This window comes from Babylonia areolata, chromosome 9 (genome assembly GCF_041734735.1).
Source record: "Babylonia areolata isolate BAREFJ2019XMU chromosome 9, ASM4173473v1, whole genome shotgun sequence".
In the NCBI taxonomy this organism is placed as follows: Eukaryota; Metazoa; Mollusca; class Gastropoda; order Neogastropoda; family Buccinidae; genus Babylonia; species Babylonia areolata.
The window spans coordinates 11,783,774-11,807,531 of NC_134884.1; the positions used below are offsets into that span (position 1 = coordinate 11,783,774).

A 23,758-nucleotide genomic window follows, 5' to 3' on the forward strand; every position below is an offset into this window, starting at 1 on the left:
CCCGAATCCCCTCCCGTGGGGAGACTGGGGTGGCTTGGCCCGGGGTGGGCAAAGTAGAGATCCCCCCCGGAACCAAATTTTTCTCCCCCCCCAAAAGGAGGTGGGGGAGGGGGGTCGACAGAGAAGGGAGGAGGGGGAACAACAATGGGGCCCGTGAGGGCCGTCTCCGAGTGGGGATCCGGGTAATGGCCGGGCGCAGCCTCCCCTTGGGAGTTCGCGCCTAGCTGCGAGTCCCCACAGCCAGGAGAGGACTTGCCATTCCCCCTTCTCCCCGCCTTGCGCTGGGACACCTCGGGAGGTGACGCTCGTACCTCTTTCCCCCAGGTCCTCTTCATGACTGTTTTACTGGTACGAAAGTTGCCTCCGCAATCAGCGTCTAATGACGCATCGCCGCGGTCCGTATCGGGAGGAATCATGAGCTCTGGGCCTGGGAGAGTCTCTTGCTGAGTCTCAATCCCAGCATCATGATCCCTGCCTTCATGGTATGGCACACGAAGGCATGGAACCCGCGCTTAGGCACCCAGCGAAAATCCGACCCCCAACAGAGAAAGGAAAGACAGGATCGACTTAGAGGCAGAAAAAAACGAACAAATCGAGGGTGCCGAGTCGAATCGAGTACACAGAATGTAAGAATACAATAAACACAAGCCGCATGCAGCAAAATAAGGCCAAATGAATACGCTTAATAGCCAAAAAAAGCGTAAGACGAGACAGAGCGTAAACCTGACAAGATGGCGTGGAGAGCCTTGGCCAAAGGAATGTTTCAGCACTTATAGCTTTTAGAGGCGTTTGATTGGCTGAGAGCGGGCGGGCCCGTCTTTTCACTGTTAGCCGCGCGAAATTTGGCCAAACAGAGCAAACCATAGGCCTAGTTTGCATCAGTTTGACATGGTACAGTATATGACACCAAAACAGATCCCTGTGGGACTCCATGTTCAATTTTAACGGGTTCAGACTGGAAATTATCAACAATGACAGACTGGAATCGATCAGTGAGATAAGATTTGAACCAGTTTAGAACAGTGCCGTTGATACCAAATGTAAAATGAAGACGGGAAAGATGGACTGAATGGTCTATCGTGTCAATGGCGGCTGACAAGTCAAGAAGAGTGAGAAGAGAGATCTGTCCTAAGTCGGACACTAGCAGTAGGTTATTCAGGATGTGGAGGAGAGTGGTTTCGGTGCTGTGGTCAGCACAATAGGCAGACTGAAATGGGTGGATGAGATTGTTGAAACAAAGGCAATTGTTGAGCTGCTTCAGGACAGCTTTTTCAAGGAGTTTGGACAGGAATGGAAGATTAGAAACTGGTCCATAGTTTTTCAAAATGTTATTCTATGCATTCATTTCATTATTCTGTGCATTTATTTATTTCCTATATTTATTCATATTTGTGATACACTGCTTTGTTCTCTTTTTTCCCCATAGCTTCCTTACTATTCTTTGTTAGCAGCCTTGGGAAGTCCCTTGTCTGTGATTGACTCACTTGTGTAAACAAAGTGAATATGTTAAAACACACAATTCGGTTATGTGTGTGTGTGTGTGTGTGTCCATGGTAAACTTTAACATTGCCATTTTCTCTTCAAATACTTTGCTTGCCAATACCAGATTTGGATAAACATGGTAGGGAAAAAATTCTTCACAGTCATATCAATAACAGGTTGTAAGTCTTCTGAATTAATTAAGTCATATCTCCAGATCATTAACAGTTTATTTCCCTGAGGCTTGAATCCAATCCAAAAACACCATAATACCACTTCCCAGTTTCCCGAATGTGGGCTATGTTTGGTAAGAAAACGGCATGACATTGTTTTTCTTGTTCACAGTTAAAAGAAAAGAAATACAAGTTCTGGCTGGACCACATTCAGTGACACTAACTACACCATCAATGTGTTTACTGCATAGGAATATTCTAATGTGGACACTAAATTAACTAGATTGAACATAAAAGAAAAAAACTGAATTGACCGTTTCACTGAGTTTCAGTCAGCCTTGTTTAGACTGGTCTGTGCAGATCTTGAGAAAACAGCTATATGTTGCAGTGTTCCTGAGGCGATGGCAATGTCTCCTTTTCACTAACTACACCATTGACGTGTTTACTGCATATGAATATTCTTAAGCGGACACTGAATCAACTGAAATGAGCAGAACAGATAAACTGAATCAATCATTTCTTTCAATTTCGGTCTGCCTGTTGTAGACTGCTTTGTGCAGATACATGTTGCGGTGTGCCTGAGGCGATGTGAACATCTCCCTTACCGCCGAATTAAAGAATTTCTTAAAAAATATAGAAATATAAAAAAAAAAATTTTAAATATTTAAATGGTGTTGTTATATGAAATACAATAATATATTCATTGCGTTAAAAAAAAAAACATAGCTTTAAATATTATATTTGGTCAAGTGACGTCAGATGCGTTGAAGCGCTGTGGATAAGACCATTTGCTTCTGAACGCAACAGCCATGGTTCGATCCCATTAGCATGCCTGGTTGTTGTTTTTTGCATTTTTTCAAAACTTATTAATATTCACTACAGAACCCATTTTAATGATTTTAAAAAAATAATAAATCTCTTTTTTTCTATCATAATTCCTTTACTGGATAAGCGCATGTCACAAGTGAGTCTTGAAGACCTTGCATCTCCTGTTTTCACTACTGACTTACGGGTGATGTATAATTACTATTTCTAATATGGTTCAGTCAGCAACCAAAGATGAACTAAAGCTAAACATAACAAAAAGTTTAGTCCACAACATAAATTCAATGGATACCCAAATATGCTCTGCCAGAGAAAGGTTTAACTCTTTCTATACTAAGGTACGCTATAGCATACCTCATGCACACAACGCTTTGTTACTGTGGTACACTATAGCATACCACAAGTTTAAAAATTCCTAGTTCATTGGTTAACGGCTTTGTATGAAATTAAAGGGCACAGCTCTGTTCTAGAGTCACCCAAAAGTGCACCTGTACTTTTATTGTGGCTGAAAATGCTACAATACATGCCTCTCAGCTCTCCTTCTCTCTCGCTTGGCCTCCAACAGCTCTGATCCCACGGTGTTGTACCAAGGCGACGGGGGACGATTGGAGATCAGACGCCAAGTCGACGGGGCGTGCCTGTCGAGCGCAGCGCGTAGGACAGTGGATAGCTGGTCAGCAGTCGGCTCAAAAGGGATATTAGTCAGCAGGTCAGCTTTAAATAAATCTAAGTCAATTGAGGTCAGTGTGCGCACCTCCCTATACACACGGGGCGTGGGAGGTTTGGTGAGATTCAGATGACACGTGACACTGTGATGGTTGGAGGACAGGGTGTGATCAACGGTGGTAGACTTCAGGAAGCAGTCCTCATTTCTGTGCAACACCCAATCAACGATGTGACCACGATTGTGTGTAGGCTCAGTTACAGACTGGTTAAGATAGAACAAACTGACAATTTCCAGTAATTTAGAGGTATAAAACTGTGTGGGTGAATCAAAATGAAAATTAAAGTCACTGACAATAAGTAGGCAGCCTGGTAAACTGTTAGTGTATTCCAAGAAGTCCGGAAACTGTTCTATGAACATCGTATCAGAAAGTTTATTTTTCTTGTTTGGTGGCGGACGGTAGAGGCAGAACACATTGAGGTGGGAATATGGCAGCGACAGTGAAAGCTGGGCCAGTTCAAAGGAGGCATGGTTGAAGGGGAAGGCAGTTGTGTACATTGTGTGTGGGAACAGCCTGTCTGACACAACGAAGGCGATTCCTCCCCGGCAAGTTGTTGTAACACGAGGGAAGGAGGTGGTAGTGTAGCCAGGGTGAGCGAGATCTCAACACTTAGCTTCATCCCCAGTACTGCGAAGCCAAGTTTCTGTGATGCACAGGATGTCGAGGCTGATTGAAAGCAGATGTTCATTGATCGCTGAGCGTTTGAGGCGAGGACCAACTGACTGGGCGTTGAACAGACCTAGAGAAATGTGAGTTGAGCGGTGGGAGGGAAAGCAAGACAGAGGTACACAAATATGGTTATTAAAGTCGATGCATTTAACAGTATGGTCAGTGGAAGTTACACGTCCAGTACCACACACAACAGCTATCTTCCTCTGCTTGCGACGTCCTGCACGATGAGTGTGAACACGGGGGAGGTGACAACCTATACCCACACCTCTGATGGCATCGATGACAGAAGGGTCAAGTGCTGCAGGAGGCACGGACAGGAGCTGGTCCCATGTGTAAGACACAAGGGGAGAATGAACATCAAGCAAGGGCCTGTGGTAGAGGTCAGCTTCAGGGACACGCGGAGCGGGCTGTGCGTGCAAAAGGGGATGGTGAAGAAATGGCGTGCTCTGACAAGCAAGAATACTTGCCAGGTTACACAGAAAACATGTCCAAATAACTTGAAGTTCCGGTGGCAGAATCGCACAAAACAAGCACCAGTGTATACTCCACTCCATCATAAAGCACAGACACAACTTTTATGTCAACGCACAATCACATTCCAACACAACTGACGAAAGAAATGAGAGCCAGGACTATGCTGCCTGTCAGGCGTAGCCCTTGCTTCAAAGTAATCGTTGAATATGTTCAATATCAAATGTTATTAAGCTTAGGGTTAAAAAAAAAAAAAAAGAAAGAAAAAAAGGCACATCAGTGGAATTGAACCATGCATGTTCAGGTTTGGCAGCAAGTAGACTTAACTCACAGTGCTAATACGCATCTGCATATGGAGAACCAAAAATTGATCTTTGAACGCATGTTTTTTTTATAAGTGATCAATTGATTGCAGTATCTGAAGTGAAAACACCATTTAAATCATGTTAATTTATATATTTCAGTGTTTAAGAAATTCTTGTAAGTCCGTGGTAAAGGAGATGTTGCCATCACCCCAGGCACACCTCAGCATGTAGTTGTTTTCTCCAGGTCTGCACAAACCAGGCTTACCGAAACTAAGAGGCTAGTGCCATCAATTGAAATTTTCTTTTGTGTTCATTATAATTAATTCAGTATCCTCTTTAAAATATTCATATGCAGTAAACATGTTGATGGTGTAGCTAGTGTCATTGTATGTGTTCCATCCAGAATTTGTATTTATTTTCTTTTAATTGTGATAAGGAAAAACAATGTCATGCTGACTTCAAAAAAATGATCGAGATATAATATAATAAAACACACAAAAAACATGATTTAAACAGTGTTGTTGTGTCCACTACAATCACATCTATTTACTGCACAAAGAAGAAAATATCACCACTGGTGTCAGATGTGGCGCAGCCTTTGGAATTAGTCTGCTTGCATCGGAACTGAACATGTTTGGTTCGATCCCGCTCGCATGCCTTTTTTCTTTTCTTTTTTTCTCTCCCAAGCTTATTTTATATATCATATTCAATAAAGAGCACTTTTCAACGATTTTTTTAAATCTCTTTTTTTCTCCTCATGATTCTTTTACTGGATAAAGTGTGAAGCACAAGTGAGTCTTGAAGGCTCTGCCTCTTATTGTAGTTGTTCTAGTATAATTTGTGTGTACAGGTATTATCAATTTGTCCAGAAAATATGATATTATTGTGCAAAATACCAGACCAATGTTTGTAATGAACAAGTTGAAAATGTGATAAAAAACAAAACACTGATTTCAAAACAACTGCATGTCATTGAAAATATATAAAATTGGAAAACATCATATGTTTTGTATTCTTTATTCATTTACCTTTCAGAAAATATATACTTTTATGGTTCTCTCTCCAATAACAAAGCACACAGAATTTTATTTTTTTTTAAAACAAAAAAAAACAAAAAAACATATACCCATTTTGGGGGAAAAAACCCTGGCAAATAGATTTCACTTAAATCTAATTTCCCTGGCAGCAAAAAGGTTAATGGGGTTTGTTTTTACCTCACACAGATCTCTGTGTGAGAAGAGTGCATACTGCTGGACCTGCGATGAAAGGTGTTGATTATTATTATATATCAGACTTTCATGTTAATGACATCCAGGATATTTTGAGATTGTTTCTGACCTGGGTTTTGGTTTTTGTGTGTGTTTCTGGTGTGCTGCTATGTAGGGTTAACTGCTTAGTAAGTGCTGCTTAGTCTAGGGTGTGCTAAGCAGGAAATGTGCACTGAAGTAGGGTGAACTGCTTAGTAGGCACTGCTTAGTCTGGGGTGTGCTAAGCAGGAAATGCAAAGTGCTTATGCTTAGTGTGTGCTGATTAAAGATGCTTAATGCTTAGGAACTAGTGGGAACTGCTGAGCTGGAACTGTTTAGTGGCTGTGAGCTGCTTAGTGCTCAGATCTGTTTGAGTCAGTGCTGCTATGTGCCTTTAGTTCTGCTTATTCTTTGGTTATAGTAAATACTCTATTAAAACCACTCCCTGTGGCCCTGCTGTTGGTATGACAACCCCCTCTTTCTTCCCCCTTTTTACAGCAGTACAGAAGAATCTGGGAGGAGTGGCATGCAGGTAATAAATTGAAAGTTCATGCTGAAAAAAGGTCCCCCCAAGAACAAAAAAGTTTCCAACAGCTGTGGCGTCATCGGCTCTGATTGTTTTTTGTTGATGTTTTTTTAAATACAGTGTGATAGCTTTTTACTACCAATCCATCAGCAACAAATATCTTTTATTTGATAATAATGCCCATGGAAACCACCACGAATCATGAAATCTAATGTACTGGTGTTATCTACATGTGTGCACATGCCCACACACACCAGACATAGGTGCACTGTGATCCAAAAAAATTAAAGCAAAAGAAACTTGCATTGTTGTTTCATATGAAATCAGTCTATGACACTCTTCATGTACTTCCGGGGCAGATATCACATGAAGGTACATGGTCCCCTCCTTCAAAAATGCCATGGTTATCTGGAAGAATTAGTGTTGAAAAACTTCTCTAAATAAAAGGTTTTGGTGTAGGTAAGTGAAGTGACCATGGACACAAAAATGATTCCAACAGACTATGCAGGAGATCACTTAATTTCTTTTCTTGTGTTTGGCATTGTCAGAAAACGTAATCCTTTTTTCTCTCCTAAACTGAAACAGTGATAAGCTTACACATATCTGAAGTGCAAAACTAACAATATGAACAGTTTTCCCACATCTAGGCATCAGTAACATGGAACAAATTGTTTATAAAAGTTATCTATCAAAAACCAAAACAAAAAAACAAATGATAATTATTCAAACTCAGCTTTCTGCACCATACCACCATGAACAGCAGATATGTGCATGTTAAGTCTTTGTTTTCTCCTTTTCCCTCTTCAATCAACACAACACAAGACCATATGACAGTTTAGGTTGCTAGCAGATACACACCTTGCTAAGACCATCAAAGATATCATTGAAGAAAGGCAAGACAGCTCCTCTGGCCACCTTGACAATGTTGTAGAGGGCCTCACAGGCGTAGTACTGTACTCGGCTGTCCACATCATGAAAACAGGCTATCACTGGCAATACCAGTTCACTGATGTAGGTGCTGGACTCCTAAAGAAAAAAATCCAAGTTGTGATGTTTCGATGACTTATTGGAAGGGCAGGGGGGAGGGGAGGGGGGGGAGGAGGGACACATACTTAAACAGAATTGATTAGAAATATAAAACAACAATCACGTACCATTACTCTAAGTCAAAGGTACACTATTCCAAACTTAAAAGTTGAGTGAAAGAGAAACCTTAGACAGAAATCTGCAATTGTTTCTGATGCTTTCATTATTTTGAAAAGTTCTTGGGCTTTAAGTAACTTCTATTGTCCTTGCCACATACAAATATTTATGTTTTTTCTCAGACATCTTACAAATCAAATTACTTCGTTAAATGCTTCTAAAATATTCATACTGTGAGGAGTCCAACAACATAAAGTTGATGGCCAATGTCTGGCAATGACACACACACAAGTCAGCTGATTTCATGATCAGCATACACTTTTATCCTTTTATCTGGTCTAGAATTATTTGTGTGCCAGACCATCATCTTGCTGGGGAGATGAAGGCTACTAGTAATAACAACACCACCAATAAGAAAAAGAATAATATGTGCATAAGGCAATGTGTTTATAGAAGAAAAGGTAACTACAGAGAATGCACACACACACATATCCACACACACAGAGATATACAATATATATGGGTTTTCATTGTGAACTCTAATTCGTGGAGCTACCAGCTTTTATTTAATAAATAAAACAAAGTTGAAAACCAACAGGAGGAGTTTGTATTATACTCCATGTTTGGTGTTACATATACTTACCATGTCAAACTGATGCAAACTAGGCCTATGGTTTGCTCTGTTTGGCCAAATTTCGCGCGGCTAACAGTGAAAAGACGCCCCTCTTAGTCTGGCCCGCTCTTAGCCAAACGCCTCTAACAGCTATAAGCGTTGAATCATTCCATGGCCATGAACGAAAATGCCCCATGAGAACCACGGCGGAGACGTGGGGACGGACGGGCGGGCATTCGAGTTTGACATGGTAAGTATATGTAACACCAAACATGGAGTCAGGTCAGGTCTCTACCTGCCACAGGTACCATGTAACCCTGTGCTACCTGTCACATGTGGGCAGATGGAGCTCGACAGCCTGGGAAGGCAGTCCATCTAAGACAATGAAAAGTCTGAAGTAAAACCCATGAAGTGCTAAGGAATGCAGGACAGTCTCGACATGCATTGACCCTGGGTCCATGGCCATGTCCCGACTTTCAGTAGCCGCGCCCCCGTGCCTCCGAGGAAGGTTTTTGAGCCAGAGGCTAGGACAAGGACAGTCTGATATAAAACCTACGACCTGAGGACCTCACTGTCACCGTCCCAGCTTGCTAGGCTATGGCAGATGAACCACAGGTGTAAAGGGTGGGGCCAGTACTGCGCACACTGCACTCCACCTAAAAATTCCATTGCGCAGGCTTGAAGGACATGTCCACGTCCGCGCCACCAACTATTCCAAGCCCTGTAGCGATGGGAAAGGGGCGAAAACGGCAGGTGGAAGATGTCACTGGAAGCCGCAGTTCCAATCCTGCATGCAGGCGGTTCAGGATATTGGTCGCCTGATTGTTGACCCGGAGGTGACAGCATCACTCGGCAGCACCCTGAACGACCAAGCAGCCTTTTCTAGGGACAGCACTGCTTGCTCCACACGGAGAGGGGCCTAGAAAAGGTGGTCCAAACAAATGCTCATCTCCATACCCCCCAGTTGGCTAGCCGCGGTCAACGGGCATCTCCAAACGCGGTCGAACAACAATAGAGAAGAAAAGGCCGGCACCTGCCTCACAATTAGGTGCAAAAGGACTAAAGGTAGCATGCTGGAACATCCGAACCATGCGTGACTCTGCAGACAGCAACCACCCAGAAAGGCGTTCCGCTCTAGTCGCACACGAACTTCAGAGACTGAACACTGACATTGCTGCCGTCAGCGAAGTCCGCTTTGCAGGGGAAGGCAGCCTCCAGGAACACGGCGCTGGGTACACCCTCTACTGGTCAGGCAAGCCAGAGACCGAGAGACGCCTTTATGGCGTAGGCTTTATGGTCAGGAGCACCATTGCCTCCAAGCTTGAAAACCTGCCAACAGGACACTCAGACCGAATTATGTCCATGCGCCTCCCACTACGGAACAAACAGCATGCCACTCTGTTCAGCGTGTACGCTCCAACCCTCCAAGCAGACCCCACAGAAAAGGTCAAGTTTTACACTGATCTGCGCAACCTCGTTCAGAACACCCCTGCTGACGACAAGGTCATCACCCTTGGCTACTTCAATGCCAGAGTTGGCCAAGATTCAGAAGCCCGGAAAGGAGTCCTTGGCAAGCATGGCGTTGGTAATTGCAACGACAATGGGCGCCTTCTTCTCGAGTTCTGTGCAGAGCAGCAGTTTACCATCACCAACACCATTTTCCAGCAGAAGGACAGCCTGAAGACAACGTGGATGCATCCTCGGTCCAAACATTGGCACCTCATTGATTACATCCTGATGCGCCAGAGAGACGTACGAGACGTCCTACACACCCGAGTGATGCCCAGCGCGGAGTGTCATACTGACCACCGCCTCGTCCGCAGCAAGCTCAGGCTCCACTTCAAGCCCAAACCAAAGAAAGGAGGAGCTCCTCGGAAGAAATTCCAGGTCGGCAACTTTCAGTCAGCTGAAGTGAAAGCTGAATTCCAGGCGAAGCTTCAGGACAAACTTGAAGACCCCAGTTGCCCCACAGACCCCTCTCCAGAAGCACTATGGGCACAGCTGAAATCAGCCATCCTGCAGTCCTCTGAAGAAGTCCTAGGGTTCTCGTCGAAAAAGAACAAGGACTGGTTTGACGAAAACAACCAGGAGATCCAAGAATTGCTGGCGAGGAAGAGATCAGCCCACCAGGCTCACCTTGCACAACCGTCTTGTCCGGTGAAGAAAGCAACCTTCCGGCTCATATGCAGCAACCTCCAGCGCAAGCTTCGTGAGATTCAAAATGGGTGGTGGACCAACCTGGCAGAGAGGGCTCAGCTTTGTGCAGACACTGGTGACTACCAGGGCTTATACGAAGCCTTGAAGGCGGTGTACGGTCCTTCATACCAGGTCCAGAGTCCTTTGCACAGCACAGACGGCCAGGCGCTCTTCACAGACAAGACGTCGATCCTGAACAGGTGGTCGGAACATTTCCAGGCCCTCTTCAGCGCCAAGCGCACAGTTCAAGACTCGGCAATTCTCCGCATCCCACAACAGCCAGTGAAATTACAACTGGACGAGCTACCAACCCTAGAAGAGACTGTCAAGGCCATTGAACAGCTGAAATGTGGCAAGGCAGCAGGGGTTGACGGAATTCCGCCGGAGGCGTGGAAGAATGGAGGCCCAGCACTACACTCCAAATTCCACAACCTCTTTGTCTGCTGCTGGGAGCAAGGCAAACTACCACAGGACCTCCGTGACGCAGTCATCATCACCCTGTATAAAAACAAGGGAGAAAAGTCGGACTGCTCCAACTACAGGGGGATAACTCTGCTCTCCATCGCAGGCAAGATCCTCGCCAGAGTCCTCCTAAATCGGCTGGTGCCTACTATCGCCGAAGAACATCTCCCAGAGAGTCAGTGTGGCTTTAGAGCCAACAGAGGCACCACTGACATGGTCTTCGTTCTCAGACAGCTACAAGAAAAATGTCGGGAACAGAACAAAGGACTGTATGCGACATTCGTCGATCTCACGAAAGCTTTCGACACCGTGAGCAGAAAAGGTCTGTGGGAGATCATGAAACGTCTAGGATGCCCCCCAAAATTCCTCAGCATGGTCATCCAACTACATGAGGAACAGCGTGGACAGGTCAGACACAGCAACGACCTTTCGGAGCCCTTCCCAATTGGAAATGGAGTGAAACAAGGTTGTGTCCTCACGCCGACCCTCTTCACGATCTTCTTCAGCATGATGCTCCAACAGGCCACTGAAGATCTTGGCGACGACGACGGTATCTTCATCAGATACCGCACTGATGGCAGCCTATTCAACCTGAGGCGGCTACAGGCCCACACCAAGACACTGGAGCAACTCATCAGAGAGCTTCTGTTTGCCAACGATGCTGCCCTCGTCGCCCATACAGAAGCGGCCCTGCAGCGTATAACGTCCTGCTTCGCAGAGGCTGCGCAGCTCTTCAGCCTAGAAGTCAGTCTGAAAAAGACGGAAGTTCTCCACCAGCCTGCCCCACGGGAAGAATTCCACGCTGCTCACATCAACATCGGTGAGACAGAGCTGAAGACGGTCCACCAGTTCAGCTACCTAGGCTGCACCATCTCGTCTGACGCCAAGATCGACAAGGAGATCGACAACAGACTTGCAAAGGCAAACAGCGCATTCGGCAGGCTGTACAAGAGAGTGTGGAACAACAAACACCTGAAGAAAGACACAAAGATCAGCGTGTACAGAGCTGTTGTACTGCCCACCCTGTTGTATGGCTCCGAAACCTGGGTCACCTACCGGCACCACATACGACTGCTTGATCGCTTTCACCAGCGCTGCCTTCGCACCATCCTCAGCATCCACTGGAGTGATTACATCACAAATGTCGAGGTCCAGGAGCAGGCAAAGACTATCAGCATCGAGGCAGTGGGCAGCTACGTTGGGCAGGGCACGTGTCCAGGATGGAGGACCACCGCCTGCCCAAGATCGCGCTGTATGGCGAACTGTCCACTGGCCACCGTGACAGAGGAGCACCCAAGAAGAGATACAAAGACTCCTTGAAGAAAGCTCTCGGTGCCTGTCACACTGACCATCGCCAGTGGTCCGCAGTAGCCGCTGATCGAGAGACCTGGCGACGCACCATCCACCAAGCTGTCTCCTCCTTCGAAAACAACCGCAGGGCCAGCCTTGAGGACAAACGCAGAAGGAGGAAGAACCACGACGCTGCAGCCGCGAACCCAGACCAGACTTTCCCTTGCAACCGCTGCGGCCGACTCTCCTTTTCCCGCATTGGCCTTGTCAGCCATGAGCGTGCCTGCATCAGACGTGGACAACGCCCTTCCTAGATCTTCGTCAGCGAAGCCAGGCCATGATGAAACATGGAGTATAATACAAACTCCTCCTTTTGGTGTCATATACTGTACCATGTCAAACTGATGCAGAATTTAAAGCAAATGGAGGAGGGCAACGCCTACTGGTTCGTATGGGGAGCCCTTGTAACTGAGACGGCAGTGTTAGCCACGACAAAGGAAATCCCCTTGGAACCGTCAGCCCTGGTCATACGGAAATCCCGGAGGTAGAAGTTGATGAAGGGATTCTCAGACCGCCAGAAGGCTGCCTCCAAGACATGCTGCAGTGGCACCGAGTGCTGGAAAGCAGCCGAAGTAGCTATGGCCCGCACTTTGTGTGTTCTGGGATTAAGACAACTGATATCCTTGTGTGCATGAGAGTAGGCTGTACGAATGACTTGGGAAACCCAGCGGGAAATGGTGCCTGCAGCGATGTCTTTCTTGTCATTCTCATTAAGGGAGATGAGAAGGCGCCTCTGAGAAGAACGCCTATGGCGAGACCTATCCCAATAGTATTTGAGACATCGAACGGGGCAGAGATGCCTATCTTCATCATCTTGGGCAAGAATATCAGACAAAAACTCTGACCCTCAGAGAGGGGGAAGGGACCTCGGGGTCTTGGTTCTTAGCCAGAAACTCTGGAAGGAAACGAAGAGTGATGGAACCATCTCTGTGGAATGCTAGATCTTGTGGCATACCACTAAGACCATGAATCTCACTTCTACGACGGCCAGTGGCCAGCCACAGAAGGAAAGTGGTCTTGAGAGTGAGCAGGTCAAAAGGAATAGTCCGCAATGTCTCAAAGGGCTGTTTTCGAATGAAATCCAGCACCAGGAACAAGTCCCAGAGGGGCACTCTTCTGGGATTCCTAGCTTCCTTCAGAGAGGCGCCCCTAGCCACTCTCTGAGCAGGAAATCAGCTTCAAAAGCGGGACCACCTAGCTGTTTGATAGTGGTACAGATGGCAGACCTGTACCCTCTCACAGAACTAGCAGACAGGTTGAGAACTGAGGAGCAGTGAGCCAGAAAGTTGGCCAGCTGCATGCTCGTAGGGTTAGTAGGGGGAATGTTCTGAGCTGCACACCAACGCAGCCATTTCTTCCAGCGAAAGTCATACAAAGTCTCTGTTCCCTCCCTCCTGGCTTTGGAGACTATGGAGAGGAGGTCGGAGGAGGCACCCCCCATGGTCAGCGCGGCCGACACAGAGGCTGACCGAGGGGTGGAAGACTTCAATGGTGATGCTGACAGTTCTGACCGCACAGCAGCCACGCGTGCAGGTGGAGCATTTGAGGGTTGGAGTGAGGAATGCCCAAACGAGGCTGCCTCAGCAGATGAGGTTTGGTTTCCAGTTCCAGGCGTGGAACATGTGTCAGGGACTGAAGGACCGGAAACCAGGGCTGGGCTGGCCATTTCGGCGCAATGAGGATCAGCTGCGGGCGTTCCAACCTGGCTTTCCGTATCACCTTGGACAGGATTGGAAAGGGAGGAAACGCGTAGGCAATCAGACTGCTCCAGTCTAGAGAGAGAGATCCACTGCCCATGCTTCTGGGTCGGCGACCGGAGAGACGTAAGTGGGAAGTCTCTTGCTGAACCTTGTCACAAACAGGTCCACCATCGGCCGGAACCACTGTTCCCACACCCCTTGCAGGGTGTCCTTGTCCAGGGTCCACTCTGTGTGTATGACACTCTTGGACCTGCTGAGAGCATCTGCCAAAACGTTGTCTTTCTCTGCTATGTGTCTCGCTGAAAGTGCAATGCCCTTGCTGTGGCACCAACGGAGGAGAGCCTCGGTCCGCAGAGAGAGGTCTGCCGAGTGCGCTCCCCCCCCCCCTTTGTTCACATAACATGCGACTGTTGTATTGTCCGTGAACAAGCGGATGGTCTTGCCGGTGGCCTCCCCCATGAAGTGCTGGAGAGCCCTGCGAACTGCCTCCAGTTCCAGAACATTGATGTGGCATAGGCGCTCCTCCGGGGACCAAGTCCCTGCTGCATGGAGTGAGTCCATGTGGGCTCCCCAGCCCAGGGAGGAGGCGTCTGTGAATAGTGCCACCTGAAGAGTAGGTGGGGCTATGGGCACCCCCTGTGTCAGAAGAGGGGTGGTTAACCACTCTGATGTCACCTCGAGGAACCACTCGCCCAGACATATCAGGGTATCCCATGGCTGAGTGCTCTGGGACCACCTCTGAAGAGGGCGCTTGAGAACCCTGCCCAGAGGGATGAGAGGTGCCATGGACTCCATCATGCCCAGGAGGGAAGACAGTGTCCGCGCTGTTGCTTGGGAGGAATGGCGCAAGTGGTTGAGGAGGCCTGCCAGACGGTCCCACCGATCTGGCGTCGGAGAGACTATCATGGACCGCGTGTCGAATCTCATCCCTAAGAAGTCGAAGGACTGGCTCGGGGACAGATCGCATTTCTCCTGGTTCGTGATGAAGCCCAGTTGGGAGCACAGGTCTAGAAGTCTGGCTGTATGACTCTGGCACAGGGCCTGTGACTGGGCCAGAATAAGCCAGTCGTCCAGGTACACACAGAGCCGAATGGACTCTGACCGGACGATTGACACCAATTCCCGCACCACCTTGGTAAACAGGAAAGGGGCAAGGGACAGACCAAATGGGAGGACCGAGAACTGGAACACCTTGTCCCTCCACACGAACCTCAGGTACCGGCGGGATGCCGGGTGGATGAGGATATGGAAATAAGCATCTTTCAGATCGATGGACGTTGCCCAATCGCCCCGTTGCATGGTCTCCCGAATCTGTGCCTGTGTGTCCATCTTGAATTTCATTTTGGGGAGGAATCTGTTGAGGGGGGACAAGTCCAGGACTGGTCTCCACCCTCCTGAGACCTTTGGAATCACGAACAACTGGCCGTAAAAACCGGGGCCCGGGTCCGAGAGTTGAGATATCGCCCCTATGAGGAGTAGGTGCGATATCTCTTTCTCTAAGACGCTCTCCTGCTCCATCGAGCTGGGCACATAAGGAGGAGGAGTGGATCTTAGATGGGGGCGGTCCCCCACCCAAGGGAGCATGTACCCCGACTCTAGCACCGATACAATCCAGTCGTTGAGTCCCAGAGCACGCCACTGATGAGCATGCCGGGACAAGTTTCCTACTTGGAACCAGCCGCCGTGGCGAAGTGGTTAGCGTTGCGGACTGACGGCTGGGAGGACGCGGGTTCGAATCCCAGCAGAGGTGGGTTTTTCAGCCCGTGGCCGGCTCCTACCCAGAGTTGAGTGTGCTGTGGGCTTAAATGGGGAGACTGGGACCACACAGTCGAGTGTCATCCACTTCAAGGATGCGTCTTTGGGTGTGTTGCTCTAATTACCTGACCAACACTGCAAGTGTCTGTATCTCTCGGGCCTGGTTAACGCCGGGATATCATTATGACAGGAAGCGTAGAGTACAGCCTTGTCACGTAGTCCCAAACCAAAATGGACCTCCATAGCAACATCGTCATCATCATCGTCATCCTCCTTCTCCTTCATCGTCATCAATATAAACAAAATAGTCTCAAAGTCTGTGGCCTTTCATGCCCTGCTCTCATGGTGACCTCAGTTTCGATACCCCTCCACTTCCGTGCTTGGGGTGAGTCCTGTCAATGTCGTCAGTGTCGGCAGATTCATGGGGGGGCTGTTGTTTGAGGGACGTGGTGGCGGTCTCCACTCTGGGAGAGACGCTCACTCAGTCTGGCTCCACGACTAAGCCATTATTGTCGTTAGTAGGGGGCTTAGTAGGTGGTGTCGTAAGTACGATAAAACAGAACAGGCACCACTGAACACCACCGAAGTGACTCAGCAGCAGTGCAGGGTCTCCTCTGGTGTGTGGCCTCCGGGCGACCTAACATCGATGGTTCCCTGTGGACTGCTGACGCTGGAACTGCGACGGACGAACCCGGGTGTGGCCGTGTATGGGGGAATCTAAATGAGCGGCGTGGGAGTACTGCCACTGAAACGGCGCAGATTATGGGGCAGCAAAAAAAAAAAAAAAAAAAGTTTCCTACTTGGAGGGGCTTAACGACTGGCGGTGCTGAATCGGGGCCCAGTCATTGGGGGTGCTGCCTTCTGGCCTTGGGCATGGCCGGTCGGCTTGGACGGACATGAGGTGGTTTGTTCTTCTGCCGCTGATTCTGCGCACACCGCTTTGACTTAGGAGGCGAGGTATATGGAGGAGCCCTGGTGGCGGGTCTCTTCAATGGCATAGAACCCTGGCGCCCCTGGGAGGAGTGGGCTAAATATGAGGCCACCTCCCTGTTTGTCTCTGCCCTGTGGCTGACAAAATGCGGCGCATACTGGCCGAATAGGGAGTGCTGCTGTGCTGGGATGGACCGCAGGGCAGCCCTCTCCTCTACTGGAATGTTAGAGAGGCGGAGAACGGCGTCACGCCGCGCTAGCACAGTATTGAAGTGAAGGCTGGTAGCTGCGTCTGCAGCTGCCGTGAGACCAGACGCTACCCGATTGCCAAAAGTGTTTAACCTCGGGTCTGAGAAGAGGCCAGGCGGGACAGAGGAAGGAGACTCCGTGTCCTGATAAACTGGACGTTGTTCCCACAGCTCATTGGCTCTGTGGAGGAACGCGTCAAAGAAGGTATAAGCCGTGGAAACCTCGAGGAGGCAGCGGCGGGCCAGTTTGTCCCACTCTGCTAATGTCTTAAAGGAAAGAGTAGCTGAGGTGGGGAAGGTGGTGCGCTGTGAGACCAACATCCTGTCCTGTGCGGAGGGCTCTGCTTCCCTGTAGGCAGCATGGTCCTGTGTGTACCAGGACCACACTCCTCCCTTGGAGGGATCTTTAAGGAACTTGCCTGGGGCAAAAGCGCCCGGGGCAGAGAGGGACTCCCTGCCTGGAGGAGGGATGGAAGCAGCACCCCTGACGGTGCGGGCTGGCTTATTAAGCCACTCCTGAGCCATTTCTGGCACTCTGAGTCGCCTTGTGGTTCTGGAGTTAGAGTCACCTGACCGAAGGAGGGTTAAGGGCGACAAAGTTGCCTGAGGGACTGATTCGGCATGCGTGACCCTATTGGGGAGGGTCAGTTCGAGCTCGGCAAAGTCCGAGTTTGGTTCAGGCTGGTCCCTAGGGAGGCGTGGGCTCCATCTGTCGCCCTGGGATGGGGGCGAAGAGTGCTCATCCGCTTGTTCGTCCTCATCCGAAGACAGGGGCTGTCCCTCTTGTTCACAGTCCATCCCCTGCTGGGTGCCATCCCAAGTGGATGTACCCACGGGGGCGTCCTGTGGGCTGTGGTCAGCCCAGCGGGATTAGCTGGGGCGATCCCGAGCAGGAACCCTGGTCTCCGCTGTTATGTCCTTGACACCTGAAGAGGGTGGGGAGTGTGTGGACCGTAGGTCCAACCATGCTTGGGATGGTGGGTGCCACACCTTCTCAGAGAGGGCGTCCCTGGACGCCAGAGGGACCCACGAGTGCTGTGAGGGGACAAACACCCACTCATCTCCTTTTAGGACCGAGGGCTGGGTAGGTGGGAACGGCAGGCTCCCACGGGCTGAGCAGGGCCCCTCAGCTGCTGTCGGTCCTGAAAAGGAAGCCGTAGTGACCGTGGAGGTCACCTGCATGTTGACAGAGGACCAATTAGAGGCTGTAGTGTTAATATTGGTCGAGGAGCTCGATCTGCCAGACGAGGAGTCATTCCCTCTTGTCGGGGCTGTGTGTGTCACTCTGTGGTCTGTGCTGGGTTGGGTCCGGTGGGGAGCGGACCAGGGGTTGGTCCCTGGTCCTCCCGGTAACCCAGCATGCACCATAGGTGCAACCCAGTACGGGTAGAATGGGGGATACCACCTGTGGGCACCAGCCATCCCGTGACCCCAGCCCCAAGGGTCACTGGCGCCTTGACCTCGCTGAAGGGAAAAACCTGGCCAAGTCGGAGGGAGGTCAGGTCCGACTTGGGATGTCAGACACGCCGAAGGCCGGCGGTCTGACTGCCCGGAACCGCCTGACACGCGTGGGACTCCCCCAGCAGGGGAGACCGGCCGGATAGCGGGAAGACCTGGGGAGACTGGGGTGGCTTGGCCCGGGGTGGGCAAAGTGGAGGTCCCTCCCCGGAACCAAATGTTTTTCTCCCCCAGAAGGAGGTGGGGGAGGGGGGTCGACCGAGAAGGGAGGAGGGGGAACAGCACTGGGGCCCCTGAGGGCCGTCTCCGTGTGGGGACCCGGGTAACGGCGGGGGGCGGCCTCCCCTTGGGAGTCCGCACCCAGCCGTGAGTCCCCACCACCAAGAGAGGACGTGCTACTCCCCCCTCCACCTGCCTCGCGCTGGGACACCTCGGGAGGCGACGCTCATATCCCTTTCCCCCCGGTCCCCTTCATGACCGTTGTATTGGAACGAGCATCCCCTCCGCGATCTGCGTCTACAGACGCATCGCCGCGGACCCTATCCGGAGAAATCATGAGCTCCGGGCCTGGGAGAGTCTCTTGCCGAGTATCTCTACCAGCATCATGATCCCTGCCTTCGTAGGATGGCGTACGAGGCATGGTACCGCGCGTAGGCACCCAGCAAACAATTCGATCCCCAACAGAGAAAGGAAAGACAGGATCGACTCAGAGGTAGAAAAATACGAACGAATCGAGGGGGCCGAGTTGAAACGAGTACACAGAATGTAAGAACAATATACAGGCAAGCCGCATACAACAAAATAAGGCCAAATGAACACGCTTAATAGCCAAAAAAAGCGTTAGACGAGACAGAGTGAAAACCTGACAAGATGGCGTGGAGAGCCTTGGCCAAAGGAATGATTCAGCGCTTATAGCTGTTAGAGGCGTTTGATTGGCTAAGAGCGGGCCAGACTAAGAGGGGCGTCTTTTCACTGTTAGCCGCGCGAAATTTGGCCAAACAGAGCAAACCATAGGCCTAGTTTGCATCAGTTTGACATGGTACAGTATATGACACCAACACCTATTTTGTTAAACAAAAAAATAAAAATCTGAATTTTCGCTGCCACCCGGCAGCTTGGTCACAGACTACACTTACAGGTGACGTAATGTGGTTTTTCACATCATCTTTCTGACCTTACATGACATCTTCTACTACATAAATATATCATGTTCTAAATATTCCTTCAATTGCTTATGTACACATCACTCTTTTTCACTCTCACTCTCTCTCTCTCTGTATCTCACTGATCATGTGTAACCACCACCACAACAAACCAGACTGGTAACTCCACGAATTAGAGTTCACAATGAAAAACCATGGATGTCACTTCTCATGTTCAGTCCAATAAAAACTGTCCCAAGGTTACATATCCAGAACAGTTCTCTTCTTTTCAGCTCCTCCACTCTGTTGACCCGCTCCACACTGTCACCTGTAATTAGCTGAGGTTTGTTGTCAGAAGGGTGAGGGATGGATGAAACATGGGCAGCGACTGAACACTTAGTGCCTTTTCTCAGTTTGCAGTTGCTTCTGCGGTTTGCCCATCTCTTCTTAAGATCGTAGGAGCATCCCACATATTGTGCCTCCAGGTGTAGTCTGCAGATCAATAGATAGACCAAGTCTGGCGTGGTGCAGGAGAGGTGTTGGTTGATCTGCCAGCGCGTTCCATCCCAAGGAGAAATGACATGGTCTGTGAAGTGGCCATGACTGCAGGTGTCACAGCGAGGTGCCGTACATTTGAAGAAGCGTCGGATGTTGTCAGGGCCATGAACCACAAACCACCTGGTTTATTACTGATTTTCCAAAAAACATGCACAAAATAATTTAAATCTGCAAACCACATGCACACCTGCCTATATTCTACATTCCTCAGACATTGATTTACATGATATGGCACTTCGTGTACTGATGCCACCCATCCCTCCCTGGGACTTAACAAAAGCAAAAGTCAAGATATGTGCTTCTGACACAACAACTGAACAAGTGAAAAATGTCAACATATAATAGCAACATCTGCCAGAACTGAATTAGAAGAAAAGTTTGATAATCATTTAAATGTTTACACTGATGGCTCAGTTCTAGATTATGGCAGTGCTGGGTCTGCATTTGTGATTCCTAGTCCAAAAACATAAAAATCTTATTATTTAGGTCCATGGCCATTCTAATGGCTTTAAATCTTGTTCAAATACCAATTTTGATAAGTACTATCCTTTTTTGTGTAAATTCTCAATCAGCTTTAAAAAGTTTGCTCCTTTTTGAGAATAATCAAAAGAAGATTTATTGTCTGAAATTAAGTATTCTATTACACTTCCTATTTCTGAAAGGTGCAAATGTTGATTTTTATTGAATACTGTTGCATACTGGATTTCTATATAACAACCAAGCAGACAGAGCAACAACAATGGGAGCAAAGAATTCTAAAGGTAGTATAAAAGTATAGTGCCTATTGTCATACAATGAAATATGTAATATTATAGAGAGACTCTGGCTAGGGAACTGTCCAGGAGAGTTTTCTCTGAAAATTGGCCAGGGTTCAGGGCCTGTCCAAAAACGAAACTACTGAATTTCAAGAGGTTCTGGGGGCCTCTCCAGAAAGCTGAAACAGTGATTCACAGCTTCTTCTCTGACCCCAAATCTGAACTGGGCTTGAAACCGACTGGATGAAAATAAAATGTACTCATCAAATTTTTTTTTCAACTGAAAAAAAAAAGTTTTCCTCTGAAATCAACTGCTCTTCCACTGAAAATAGTGGATCCAGTGAGAGTTTCCCAGCCTGAGACTGTTTAAGTGCATTCATTCAATTCTAAAACCTCGCCAGTGGACTCTACCAGACTTTGGTACGATTTGCAGACCAATTCTAAGTTTGATTTCAGACTATTATCCAATTCATTACGGACTAAATATTGTACTAAAGTCAAGTGCATATGCTTCAGTGGTGTGACAGTTAAGCATAAAATTTTTGACTGCGACTTGATGAAGCCTTATCTGCATGAAAGTGTTTCATCACATGTGACTGCAAACGTTGATGTTTTTGACTTTTTGCATTCATTATCAGTTGTTTCACTTGTTAGTTTAGCAACTTCTCTTTTACGAAGCCCATTAAGTAATTTTCTCTCTAACAGTACTTAAATATCCTTTTCAAATTCCACCCTCTATCCACCCAGTTACCCCCAACTCACCATTCATCCCCTTCCCCCTCCTCTCCTAAGCGATAACACACAAACGTAAAAACTGATACTCTAACAAAATGTCTAGAATCACCAGTATGTGTGACGGGACAAAAAACAAAAAAATCACCATCAATATATACATATATATGTGTGCGTGTGTGTGTGTGTGTGCTAAATAAAAAATAAAACCCCAAAGAAAACAACTGTCCTTTCTTATGCTCTCAAATTTTCGCCCATAGGGCTTCATCAGGAGAGTGTCTTGTCTCTGTGTATGTGTGTGTGTGTGTGTGTGTGTGTGTACGCACAGAACAAATACACACACACACCAACCTTTTCCCCCCTTAACCTTAACCTGGCCTTCCATAATCCCTGTTTCGTTTGGAATGTTTTTTCACTGAAATGAATATGGATTCACCAGCCACCATGGTGAAATAGCATCTCATACAGACAGCTGGGAGGAAGCAGTTTTGATTCCTAGCAGAGGTGGACTTTTTCGGCCTGTGCCTTGCTCCTATCAAGAGTTGAGTGTGCTATGGGCTTGAAATGGAAGACTGGAACCACATGGTTGAGTATCATCCACTTCACGAATGCGTCTTTGGGTGTGTTGCTCTAATTTCCTGACCAACACTGCAAGTGTCTATGTCTCTTGGGCCTGTTTGAGGCAGAGATATCATTATGACAGGAAGCACAGGCTGATAGAGTAAAGCCTTGTCACATAGTCCAAAACCTAAAAGGACCTCCACAGAAGCATCTTCATTGTTATCATTGCCATCATCATCCTTCTTCATCATCATCAACAACAAAAAGTCCCAAATTATGTGGCCTCTCATGCCCTGATCTCATTGTCATGGTGACCTTAGTTTTGACACCCCTCCACTTCTGCACTTGAGGTGAGTGTTGTCAACGACTACAGTGTGTGGTATATAGCACTGTTGACATGTAGTGCTAATGACACACAGAGCTAATGACATGTACCTCTATTGATACACACCCATTTTGAGCAATCTCTCAACAAATACCAACAAATAAACATGAACCCTTCTGGAAAAGCATGTAACAATGGCTGAAGGACTTCTCTGTGTAATGTGTTGGTGATCTTCACAGTGAATACAAAATTACCATCACATCCACTAGGAATCTTAAGACAATATACAGTTGATACTTGACTGACTTATATCATTCATGATAATTTAACTCAAAGGAAGAACTTATGTACTTCCAATGAATGGAATGTATTTGGGAGATGATGGTTGCTAGGCAATCATGAACAAGCAGAAACAATCAACCATCTGTGGTTGCTGACCTGTGAATCTTGGACTGTTGAAGAAGTAGTAGAATCAATGATGAACTATACAGAAGTATACACGATAGCTTCAAAGGATACATACTTTTCTTTTCTCCTTTTTCTTCATTATACTTTCTTTCTTTTACAATTGATGCAGTGCTAAGCCTTAATCACTTTTGTTAGAAGTCAAAACAACACATGGATGCCCACAAAGTGCACACACACAGAGGCAATGCATCCATATGCATGCACGCACACACATGGTGCATGACATGCACAAATGTGTACACGCACACACACTCATTTCCACACACACTCATTTCCACACACACACACACACACACAATCATTATTATCATTATGGGATCATGGGGGGAAATAAAACAAACAAACATAAAAAAACAACAACCCATACCTTCCCAAGTCCTATGGCAACAGCAGCCAAACCTATCAGTCCTCCCTTTCTTGTGTTGGGGTTTTGGGAATATGCAAAGTCAGCACCAAGCACTTTGAGTGTCCTCTTGATCTGGTCAAGCTGACTATTGGTCACAAAATCTTTCACAAGCCTGTCAGAACAAAGATTGCGTTTCACTGACATTTACTTCTATGAACTTCATGCATCATAATAACTTATAAAGTTCATCATAATTTGAAAATAATCACTCAGACCTTTTACATTCAGGTCAATTCAAAAACACATTACACAAATATATATATATATATATATATATATAGAGAGAGAGAGAGAGAGAGAGAGAGGTAATATATACAGATATAGATATATCTTCACATAATTATCTGCACTTACAGCCATCTGATCTACAACAAGGTAGTTCAATTTCCCAGACTAAGGAGCTTCAGATTGATGGGAAAAACCAAAGGCCACAAGACCCTAACAACTAAGAGTGAGATGCCAAAAAGCAGAGAGCATGACTATCAGCCAGTCAAATTACATAACCAACATCAAGAAAGAAATGCTGAAAATGT

At 47.5% G+C, this 23,758-nt stretch overlaps 1 protein-coding gene across 1 annotated transcript in view; it reads right to left on the reverse strand.

The window, feature by feature from the left end:
- LOC143286056 (protein VAC14 homolog) overlaps positions 1 to 23,758 on the reverse strand; it is a 193,488-nt gene that overhangs the window by 146,304 nt on the left and 23,426 nt on the right. The window contains exons 2-3 of the mRNA XM_076593599.1: positions 23,187 to 23,337; positions 7,282 to 7,449 (exon numbers count right to left, since the gene is read on the reverse strand). Coding sequence (XP_076449714.1) covers positions 7,282 to 7,449; positions 23,187 to 23,337 — 319 coding nt within the window. The remainder of the gene's footprint in view (positions 1 to 7,281; positions 7,450 to 23,186; positions 23,338 to 23,758) is intronic.